Genomic DNA, 12240 nt, shown 5'->3' with positions numbered 1-12240 from the left:
TTCAAAAGTTGTCTTGCTGAGGAGTGATACGGATTTGTAAGGTGTGTTTGCTTACCAGAGATTCAATTCACTTTCTCCTGTTGAGCACAAATCCTGCCTCCCTCTTTTTGATTCATTAGTGATGTGTTCACAGTTTTTTTCTTGAGAAGGTTGATGTCTATGTGATTTCCTTCTTCCCCTTATTCATTTGCCATTTTTAATAGATTGTAGTTTGTGCTGAAAGATAAAGCTTGACAGGTTTCTATGGTTTCCTTTTCTATTACCAGTTGCTAGGAGTAAGGGACAACTGATGTACAGAATTATTTGTCTTTTATTTCCCTTCTGATCTATGAAGAATCAGAGCACTAATCTTTACAGCCGTGCTACCAAAAACATTATAATGGAAATTTACCTTACATGGAGCAATGTCAGGCAAGTGATTTCACAGGGCAGTGTTCCCCATTGTTAAAAAAAGTCAACAAGGAACTTTATGTTCCAAGAGTCTCAGCTCTATTTTGTATATGCAATACTTGAAAATGTTTAGGTTTTCAGTTGGTTCCGTTTTTCTTACTGAGTTTGTTAATAAAAGAAAAAAAAAAAGAAGTCTGATGAAAATGTAAATGTTTTTATAATCTTCATATTCTTGCCTAATACACAGCTATGATAATAAACAGATAGTGTGCAGAGCAACAGTATGTGTTGATGTTAACGCTGGAGTTCAAATGAACAAACACAAGCTGCAATACAAGACCGCTTCTCTATTCTTCCTACCACTTTTGTTGCTGGAAACCTACTTTTCCAGTAACAAACAGTATAATCAGATTGTATTTTAGCCTTATCTTCTTGACATAATTAATGCTAATTATGTGCCAGTGGAAAACTGAAAAAAAAAAAAAAAACAAAAAAAAAACACGCGAAATAAAGGCCTGATTCTGTCCTCCAAAGCAACTGCTAAGCATTTATCCTCTGAAAATCAAATCTTTGCAAATTCTTCCAGACTCTCTAACAGGAAGTATTCTACTCCATTTTTTTCTTTTTCAATTTCTTTTTCAACTTAAGTTGAATTTTTAGTTTTGTTTGCATTCACAGAATCTTCTACAGTCTCCACAGTCTGGAGCTTTAAAGAAAAAAAAATAAACCAGTTGAAGGAAACGTTTCTGTTTGGTCTTTTGCCTGGTAAGCACTTGTTTTTGCAAAATTAAGTTTGAATCGTGTTTTGACCAGGAGAAGATCATCTTCAAAATAGAATTTGAAGACTATTCTGTCTTAATGGCTAAGCCAAAGATGAGTTACATGCTTGAGAAAGTGACCAGCCAGCTTAAAAAACATTTTAGATATATCAGTGTTTTTTTGAGAGTATGGTCAGTTACTGAGACTTATGTTCAGAGCTCAGATTTTCTTTGGTCTCATTTACTGTACATCCTCCGTTCCCCTGTAAATGCTTATGAATGGAGTTTCTTCAGTTAACTTTGGTTTTATGCCTAATTACACCTGCTTTCAAGATGAAAATATCATATCAGTAGTAGTCAAAATCATGGTAGTTTCATGACAGATACACCTTGTGTTGGGACCAGTTATAAATCTATAAATGGAGACTTTGCCAGCCTGGTTCTGGGATACGTGGGAAATAAGTGGGGGAAAGTAAATACAGTCAATGAAAAAAAGTGCTCGGATTACTCAGAAGCTGTCTTCTCACTGGCAGAGGTAAAGAACAGCAAGTGTCCAAACCATGGACAAAAATCAGTAAGTAAAAGGAGGTGCAGTGCAGTACGTACCACACCTTGCTCGCTTGACCAGAAGCAGTCATTATGTCCAAATTTATGTTCAGTTGTGACAAGATAATTAGACTTTTTTAAGAAGTGTCTTTCTTACCCTATCATGTTTGACAGGTATTTATATGTGCAACGTTTCCCATGATACAGCCAGCCCAAGGGGGAACACGGCTTGTCATTACAAATACTGTCTTCAGTCCATATAGCTGGAGCATGTATCAGAAGATGCATATGATACTTCTTGGAGAACAGAAAGAAGTCCTTATCTTCCAAAGGGACTCTTCTAAGTTCTCAGTGATTAATTTGATAGAGGTTTATCTTTATCAGATTGTCATTGTGCCTGTAAGATAGAATGAAATTTTGGGTCCATTCAGTCCAGCATCTTCTAGCTTTAGTGACTTCTGGTTCAGAGGGAGGAGAAGAAAAATTAGCATCAATCCATTTGAATTTTCAAAGCGCTTTCATGATGTAGGGTTGGACTACACACCTTGAAGATTTCAACACCAAAAAGAAAATAAATTAACCTCTAATTTTCCTTTTTTTTTCCTCGTTAATACCTGGTCATTGTAGTTGGTATTGTGATCTTCATAAGTCAGTTATACACTATGAGAAGAAAGAGTCCTAGTTGATCTTTGATGTCATTCATTTCTGAGACGAAACTGTTGCTTTTGATATTTCTAGACAGTGAAGAGGCAATTATTTGATTTTAGGTTTTGAAGTTTTAACATCTGTAATTTACTCCCTCCTTTTTCTTTTCTGAGCTAAGTAGCTTTCTTTTTCCTGTTTCTTATGATACCTAAGACCTCCCGTTCCCGTCACACCCCCAACTTGAAATTATTTTTAAAGTATCTCATTATACTTTTCCTTCTACTTGCAGGATTATCTAACTGATCTGATAACCAATGACAGTATTACATTCTTCAGAATCTCAAAGAAGATGTATCCTCACAGGCCTGTATTGATGGTTATAAGCCATGCTGCTCCTCATGGACCTGAAGATTCAGCTCCTCAGTATTCACATCTCTTTCCTAATGCTTCGCAACACATGTAAGGAAAACAGAAATCCTGTTATTTCCAGGTTTTCGTGTATAAAAATACTGGCTACCTCTGGGGAAACAGTATTTGTTTTATAATACTCTGGGCATGACTTTGTCACAAACATATAGGAAGAGTTTGGAGATTTTTTTTGGACCTCTTTGCACTAGTACAGGTTGCTACTGCATCTAGAACTCAGGAACATAGCTCACAGATAAATAGAAAGTTTCATGTTGAATCCATTGGACATTGTTATAGCCTATTTGGGAAGTGAAGCACTGTTCTTATTTTTAGAAGAAGAATCAAAGTCTGGTTCTTGAGTTGTAGTCTCTGGTGGAAGAAACCCTGTCTCCCTGTCAATAGACACAGACATGCTATTTCATAGGTATTACCAAAAATCACATAGTATATGCTACTCATTACTCCTATTTTCCATATGGAAAGAGAGGAAATAGAGGCTTGCAGCATCAGATTAGGCTGTCCGTTTCTGAATGAGCTGGTATATCTCTAAATGATGCGGTACAAAGTCTTGAAAACAGCTAAGGTCCCCACGTCAGTATCATCTAGTTACCAAGTAAAGATTTTAATAAACTCCAGTGCAACACCATGATAAGATGGTTCTTGTTTATAACCACAGAGACAGTTAGCAGGTACAGCCCTGTAATTCTCTACTACAGGCATCTCATCTCATGCTGATAAACCAAATGATTCACCCAAATTACCCTTTGTCACAATGGAAAATATTCAGTATTTTTCTAATTACTGTCTTTATGTCTTCATTGATGCTCAACACTTGTAACTTTCTTCCTTTGTATCCTTTTTTTAAGGGGGATTCTGTATTATTTTGGATTTGTGAAGGAACTGGTCACTGATTGAAGTAATAATTGGTAGCCAAAGCTGCTCAGGACAAATCCAAAGTCCAGTGAAATCCGTTTGAGCTTTCTCACTTCATTTAAAATAGGGTCTGAGAGGAAAAAAAGCTTCCCGTGTTCTGTTGTCTAGGTGTCGTGTAAATTAGAATTGCATTTCTTTGTTCTGTGCTGTGCTAACAAAGACAATCTGTGTCCTAGATCTCAGCAATGAAGTATTTAATGTTTGTTTGCCTTCTTAGGCTCATTTATTTTCTATGAAATTAAAGTTACAGAGATGCCAATTGAGTAACTTCTGCTATTGCTTATACTCAGTATTGACATGGGTCTTAGCAGAAGTTCTGGTAGGCATTTGTATCTCAGAGATGATAATCTTCTATCAAACAAGATTCTGGAGCAGTTTACTTATGGTGGTTGAATGAAAAAGAGCAGAAGGATTTGAGGGAGGCTAACAATGAAAAATATAAACTACATTTTGCTTATGATGTAACTTCTATTTTCACACAAGCTAGGTTTATCTTCCTCATTATAAAATAGTTACACAAAACTATTTTTAATTGAAGGTGATTTTTCTTGCAATGATTATTATACAGGAAATAACACTTCGCAGAAATACGTTTTGTTTGTAAAGACATAATTTAGTAGATTAAGGAACTGTGGGTTGTTTTTTTTAGATGTGAACATAATATAGGATTTTATATACTTCCTGTGCAAGGAAACTGCCAGTCTTATTCCAAACACTTTTCATATCATTAAATAAAAATAATCTGTAAGGATGTTCGCTGCACTGGTTTTAAGATTAAATTAATAAATACAGAACATGCACCATTCCCTTACTGTATATATACATTAATCCTCTGGTTTCTATTCTTTCTCCTGTCCCCACATCCCAGGGAACTGCTCAGTGACAGACAGGTCTGTCAATGACAGTGTATGTAGTTCTCACTGTTCTGTTATCTTGTGGATAAGATAGGGAAGGATCAGGACAGAAGTAGAACACTTGTTATGAATTGCCCCGCAGCAATACCCTGAACAAAGTCTTCGCCCAGCCCTGGAAACAGAAGGCAATACACCATGTAGCAAGTCTTTGTACCTCAACTTGCGGCAGCGTTGACAAAGTCTGCATGCAGATTCTTAAGCTGTATCCACAAAGCAAAGTGCAGATGCAACTGTAATGCTTATGGTGGTTGTCAGACATACTGTATTGTCTAGCATTGCTAATAGGAAAAGTTAACGCTATCGATTTTAGCACAGACTGACAATCAGAGTGTGTTGTGCTTCTATTATTACATGTACTAGCTAGTATTAATATCCTACCTATACTGCAGTGTCTGTCCTTCTTGTTCTGCAGAGGTCCTTTTTGTGCGTACCTACAGTCTTACGTGAAAATTGTCCTTACCCACCAGCATTCAGCATAGCAAATCTGGGGGCTACGTGGCTGGTTTTCCTTTTTTACCATCTATACTAATAGCTGCAGAGAATGCAACAGCTGGGCAGTTTAACAGTCATCGGAAATATTATTTCTGTAGAGGGTACACTTCACCACCCGTTTTTTCCAAGGTCAAATGCAATCAGACTAGGACTTATCTTCTGAGTGCATTTGAAGGAGTTATCTTAACCAACTTCTAGGAATGTTACGTTTGTGTATTTTTCCAATAAGACAGACAAATCTGTTAAGTGTAAGAGGGTTACATTTGTAGTAATCAAAGAAAATCATGGGCTTTGGTTGGATTAAACAGCGGGAGGTTTCAAATCAGCCAGGAAATCACAAAGTAAGCTGAAAAGGAGTTTGCCAAGCATTTTTGATTCATTCTGGGCATCACATAGCAACAGTTTCCATAACTGTCAGCATTTTCAAAGGAGCAATGTCATTATTTCAGCCACAATAACGTTCTGAAATTCAAGAGGCTATTAACAATGCACAGAGAATAAACACCAGCCCTTTCCTCCCTATATGAAGAAGCCTCCATTTGCTGCCTACGCACATTTTGCAGATAGCATCTAACAAAGGCTTTCTGCATAAAACATTTCACTGTCAGATTATTAATTTCATATTTATATAAAAACTTAAGATTACCTGTCATATTCAAAGATACATTAGATACACTTACTTCAAGGAGAAGCTTCGGTTTATATTACTATTGTTTATCTTAATAACCTACCCTGCTGCTCTGTTGCACGCACAAAAATAACAGTAGATATTTGCCAAGTAGGAGATGAATTTATCAGGAAATTGTGTTTGGGAAGAAGAAAATAGCTGAGTATCTGCTATTTTTTCCTGTGTTACTGTGTCACCGTCTTGGCTTGCACTTTCACATAGACTGAGTTTATTACTTTGAATGAAAAGGGAAGCCTTAACAAATCACAAAGGATAAGTAATTCTTAATATTTTAGACTCTGTGTGTGGTGTGTTTGAACTAGGATAGGAAGAAACTCATAAAAGTGGTTCTCAGCCTTAAGGAATTAAAAAAAAAAAAAGGAATATTTATGGTAGGTAAAAATAGCATTTCTTGTAAATATAAGCTATAAATACAGCTTCCTAGTGAGCTGGTGATAGGAGTCAACATCATGATAAAAATATTCCAAAATAAATCTTTTGTTTAGATCCAGCTAACTTAGAGTGACATAATTATGCACAGAAGAGCAATCTCTGAAACTGACAATGAACAATGAATGATATTTCTCGTCATAACTTTAATGGTTACAAAATTATGAGTACTTGGAGGGTCTGTGAGATTTCAGGAAGACATTGAATCCAGCTCTTGGGATTTTTGCAGGAGCTTTAATTGTCTGTTTTTAGTTTGAACTCATCAATTTAGAATTTGAAAGTTTCTTATCATCACAAAGGAGTTGGTGGCTTGAAAGTATCTACAAAATACAGTCCTGTTTCTCCTCACCCCTGCTTTTCTTGGCAGGTCTTTAAAATCTGGCCATGCATCTATCTACTTCTGCTTGTCATGACTCACATTCAGTTTGATACCACCAGGTAGGGTGCCTGTGCGTCCCCCTAGTACTAAAGTATTGAAGTAGCCAGTCATGTTGAATTCAAAAAAAAGCCATTAAACAACATAGCAGAACCTTCTCAGCAAGTTTTATAGTTATTGTCAAACAGCTTTTACTGTGCTAATGTGGGCAGAATGAAAGCAAAGCAGTAACGTGTAGAAGGACACTGTACCTCTACTATGTGCTCTTTATCCAAATGATAACTCCATTTGTGGAATTAGACACTGAGGGTAGTCTCCTGGCCTTGAAATGTATCTTTTAGTCTGAAGACATTGCAAAAACAATGCTTTCTCTCTTAATAAGTTTTAGTTCCCACAGAGCTGTTTTCTCCCATCTTACACATAGAACATGAAAGAATAGAATTCTCCAAAGTAAATCTAATATTTTCTTGTGAAGAGAAATGAGAGCATGTCCTATGGTGCTGATCAAAAGAAATTGTTGTTATCCATTGTTACGGCTTTTCTCTACATTGCTGAAGTATTCTGCTTTTCTCTTTGCTTCTTAGCACTCCTAGTTATAACTATGCTCCAAACCCAGACAAGCATTGGATAATGAGGTATACAGGTCCCATGAAACCTATACACATGGAGTTCACTAACATGTTGCAGAGAAAGCGCCTTCAAACACTCATGTCTGTGGATGACTCTATGGAGATGGTAAGATTAGTAGTCACTTTTTAAGTCAATAAGTGCTTGCTTCTTGAGTTAAGCTCTAAACAGTGCTGAATATGAAGATAAGAGGGCTGTATATGGAGGTAAGAGGGGGAGGAGGACTGCTGCAGTTTTTAAATAGTGTGTTGTTTTTTCACCACTGAGGATGTTGTCTCTCTGTAAACATATAAGGGTCCTCATCTCCTAAATACAGACACTGTGAGTTGGGTGCTTTAAGTGAATTAATTTGTTGCTATATAGTCATTACTGATTAAGGAGGATAAGGATCACCTGAAAAAATTGTCCTAATTTTTAAATATTCTGATAGTGAAAAGTCATCCTACAACCTGTTGGAAAATATGCACTTAACTGTGTGGGTCTATTTTGGCCCTGTAACGCTGGATTTCTGAGAGGAAAAAAAAAAGTTGCTACAGCAGGACTAACCAGAACAATTCCATGATAAATCAGACCCAGGATGTAAAATGTTAAAAGTAAATGCATATATAGGTAGATTCTATTTTATCTTTTTTAAAAAATAAGTCTGCATTATGTAACAATGAAATTCCTTACTGCAAACTGGGAGTCTTGAACAGAAATATCTGAATTAGCTTAAAGCTACTGTGAACAAGGTTGGATTTGTTTCCAGTTGTCAGAAGGCAGATTTAAAGGTGTTGCAATTTTCTGCTTATCTCTTGGCATTCTTAATCAAAATGGTGGAAGATTCAAATAAGAGGAGTCCTGTAAGGCAAAGATGAAGTATCTGAATGGCATTGCATGAACTTGTTAGTAATGTCTTATAATTACTGATTCAGGCAAGTAATTTTCTTAATGAACCTTCTTAGACAGATCAGATATCAGTATTTGGGGAGATCAGCTATTTTACTACAATATTTTGATTTTCTGTTTAGTGAAATGTTTTCACTTTGGATTAATTTATAACGCATATGTTTCACTGCATACAAAGTCAGTTGGGTTGTTCTTCAGTTGTAATCCCCAAGTTGGTGTGAGCTTTTCAACTGAATTATATGCATCTAATACTCTTTCAAAATTAAAGTAAAAACAACAACAATGATAAAAAATAATGCAAAAAAAGAGTTTATTTTCTTCCATGCTGCTTTGTCTTGAATGTGCAAGGCATCACTTTGGTGGTGCCCCCCCACCTCTGGACATTCGCAAGTGAAAATAGTACATAAAAAAATGATCTGTGGTGCTAGGTTGGTACATTTCACTTAAAGATTCTAGTATAAATCCAAAGAAGCAACTACAAATAGAGTTAAAGCTTCTCTTAATTCTTTATGTTAGTTCACTGTCTAGTGAGACCAAATGGTGTTCATCCAGAAGAGATTTTACAGATATTCTGCATAATGGTGACTGATTTGTCTGAAGGCAAGATGGTTCAATGTTGCTTAAATAAGTGTGAGATGCAAAATGCTGTCATTTTATTAAAATTATTTGCTGGTGGGAAAAGATAAAGGTGAAGAGAGAACTTTAAAAATGCTCATCGCCTTGAAGCTCTCATCTCTGTTACCAAATAGTATCAATATTTTGACAGCTCTCATGCAAAATGCTGAACACAAACACTTTTGAAACTATGGGATGTGAATGTGTTTACCTAAAACCAGAAAACAGAGATTTGCCCTGTAATACATAGCCTGTAATACACAGTAATATTCAGTTAGTAAAATTTCTGTGATGATAGATTATTTGGAATAGATCACTGCGATAATTCAGTGGCATCCTGAACTGTTGCTATTTATTTGTAGATTACATGTAGGCAGAAAATTACATCCAATATTCTGTATACAATACTATTCAATGAAACAAACGTCATGCTTTATTTTGCTTTTTTTTCAGATTTACAATACATTGGTTGAAACGGGTGAACTGGACAATACGTATATAATATACACAGCAGACCATGGCTATCATATTGGTCAGTTTGGGCTGGTGAAAGGAAAGTCCATGCCATATGAGTTTGATATCAGAGTTCCTTTCTATGTCCGAGGGCCAAATGTGGAGGCTGGGTCCTTGTAAGTTCTTTGCTTGTGTGTGTGTATGTGCATGTCGTAACCAGAAAAATCCTTGATGTTCACATCTCTGGTCTTATTGACCGGGCATCCAACTGGAGGCACATGTCCTTTAAATACCTCCAGGGATGGTGACTCAGCCACTTCCCTCGGTAGCCTGTTCCAGTGCTTCACAACCCCTTCAGTGAAGAAATGTCTCCTAATATCAAACCTAAACCTCCCTTGGTGCAACTTCAGGCCATTTCCTCTTGTCCTATCACACGTTGTTTGGGAGATGAGACCGACCCCCAGCTGGCTACCACACCCTTTGTGGATGTAGCTGAAAAAGCCACTGGGAAATAGGTCCATTCTAGGAAACACTTACCTGTTTCCTTTTGAGGGATGCAAATAATGCATGTATCTATGATATTTTCAAGGTTAAAAATGTATGATATAATGTTCACTTGCTACAGTGGTAATTATTGCTGGGCATTAATTAAAACACTTAGTGAAGCCACTTGTTTCAACTTACGAAGAAGAATGTACATAATAGCTTATCCACAATTATCATCCACAGATCTTCTGTGGTTCATCCTTTGAGATTACATGGTTAGGGTTGTTTGTCAGATGCATACGAGCATGCAGAATATGGCTGTTAATTAAAATGGTAGCTTTGATCAGCTAAGAAATTATGTAAATACACTTTCTAAGCAATTATTTCAATAGCAAATATTTGCACTTAAGTAATGATTTTGGACAGAGTGCCATAATTTACTGCCTTTTATTTATATCAATGTGCATGTTTTAGCATAATTAACACGCACACAATCTTCTACACACAATTTTTTTCATTACTGCAGAGGAACAGATCTAGCATGTAATACGGTAGCAAAAAAAAATATTAAAAAATCCATTCGTTGGTTAAATTCACTGATTCGTATTATCAGTAGGCACAAAATATTACATGCTGTAGATATTGCAGTTTGTGCAATTTATTTACAGCAGTTATGCATGTGAAACAAACAATGGAGAATAACAGTTCTGATAGTAGTTAAACTGAATTTAGGCATGATTTAATTTCCAGCACCTACTCAACTAATGATTTCAGTTGAAGTTGTGAGGTACTGAAATCTCCCCCCTCCCAACACCCCCCCCTTAGAAGTTAGCACTAAACTCTGGAGCACATGACTTTATCAGAAGGATTGGAGTGAATACCATCACTGGGGTAAGAAGAGGGAGTGTATTTTGTAGGGGAATAGCAGGCTGATCCAGTGGGAGGTGACATAAGGGAGAAAGTGAAGCCAAGAGTATGAGAGGAGGAGTGCAAACAGAATTTAGAATAAAGTAGATCAGGAAAAAGAAAAGACATGGCAGGGGAGGGGAGCAGGAGTATTCTGAAGGAGGAACATCTGGGGAGCCAGTGAGTACACCCGGCACTGTGACTGACACGTGCTAAGCAGAAGATCCAATACTCTGCTGAAAAACGTTGCTAAAATTCTGTAATTTGGAGATGAAATATAGGTGCGGTGAGTCTATTGAAATCCTAGGTATACTGGGATCACTTCCTGTAATGTTAAAAGTGATAACGGATAAGAAGTATTTCGCTGTCAAAGCTTGCCTCATGGTTTACATGGTGTCAGGGCTGCCTACACAATGGACTGGAGTGCAGGGAAGGAATTCCTTAGGTGGAATTAAAAATATTCATCCAGCACTGAAAGAAGTTTGTCTGCAGCAGCAGAGACCTGCCAGTGAGCTGGATTAGCCTCCTGCAAACTCGCTCTGCTTCCCATGAGCTGCTGTTTTGGTCTCCATAGAGAGGCAAAGCTAATATGGCTAAAGTGGGGTGAGCTGGCTTTTCTGCAACGTGCCATGCTAGAGGCCAGCCAGCTCCAGTCCTCAGTAGTGCAAGGATCTTCACACTTAGACATTCATAAAACCTGTGAAATCTTCCTATTTAACTTTTCTTTTTTTCTTTTTTTTTTTTTTTTTGAGTGGCCTCTGAAGATAAAATATATATTTCTGTTAGAATCTGAGGAGTTAGCCTGACAGCCTGGCAGAACAGAGCCCATCGCAGTTCAATGAGTAGGAAGAACAGGATAAAATAGCTTGAAGGGGATATATCAGTAATAAATTGATCCTTCCTTTCAGACTGATTTTCTTTAAATGCTAAAACCTCAATCATCCATGTTTTCTGTGGACCTTATGTTTTCCCTGCAGAGTAATTGCCATGACTCCCTTTTGATACCAACGAAGACTTAATAGCAGTCACTGTAGCAAGTCATTACTAAGCTCTCATTTCTATTACCAAATATGCTACACCACAATTATTAGTAATTAAAATCAAATTAGGTACATCAGTTTAATTCATCATCCATGCTTTTGTCAGTGCCTGTTTGCTTGCTTGCTCAAAAGTGTAGTAATTTTTAAATGGTGTCTCATTAATTAGTGTGAATGTAGCAGCTTTCTTCTGTCCTGGATTTTGAGTTAAAATTCTGCATTGACATACATGTATAGCAGCCCATCTGGTCCCAATCCTTCTTTTGTGCCTGCAAATCGTGGCATGGTTGTTCTTAATGTTCAGTGCTGTAGAAGATGGTCTCTGAAGCAGTATGCTCACTTTCTTTTTTCCCAGTTTTTTTTAATTGACTGCCTGCCTTTATATTTCTTTTTGAAAAAATAATACACAGCTAATAAACTATATATATGTAATGTTGTGAATAATAAGACATCACCTTAATAAATGTATTTGAAGTAAGCTTTTCAGAAGCAACATAAACTTAGAGCACTTCTCAGCTAGACCCAGAGTAAAAGCAAGTCACCTGACAGAAACTGGGGCATTCTTTCAGCCACTGAATGGTGGATTGTGCAGCAAGGTGCTCTGAGCCACGAGCCCACTCATATTCAGCCATGGCAGTTCAAGGCATTT

General features: G+C 36.9%; 1 protein-coding gene across 7 annotated transcripts in view; it reads left to right on the top strand.

Annotated features, from left to right (window-relative positions):
• The window catches only part of SULF2 (sulfatase 2), a 155502-nt gene that overhangs the window by 111339 nt on the left and 31923 nt on the right, over positions 1-12240 (top strand). For all 7 annotated transcript variants that reach the window (XM_035344201.1, XM_035344195.1, XM_035344199.1 and 4 more), the window contains 3 exons: positions 2629-2798; positions 7164-7314; positions 9163-9338. In XM_035344201.1, coding sequence (XP_035200092.1) covers positions 2629-2798; positions 7164-7314; positions 9163-9338 — 497 coding nt within the window. The remainder of the gene's footprint in view (positions 1-2628; positions 2799-7163; positions 7315-9162; positions 9339-12240) is intronic.

This window comes from Oxyura jamaicensis, chromosome 20 (assembly GCF_011077185.1).
Source record: "Oxyura jamaicensis isolate SHBP4307 breed ruddy duck chromosome 20, BPBGC_Ojam_1.0, whole genome shotgun sequence".
NCBI classification, from domain to species: Eukaryota; Metazoa; Chordata; class Aves; order Anseriformes; family Anatidae; genus Oxyura; species Oxyura jamaicensis.
This window is presented reverse-complemented; position numbering and strand designations above follow the sequence as displayed.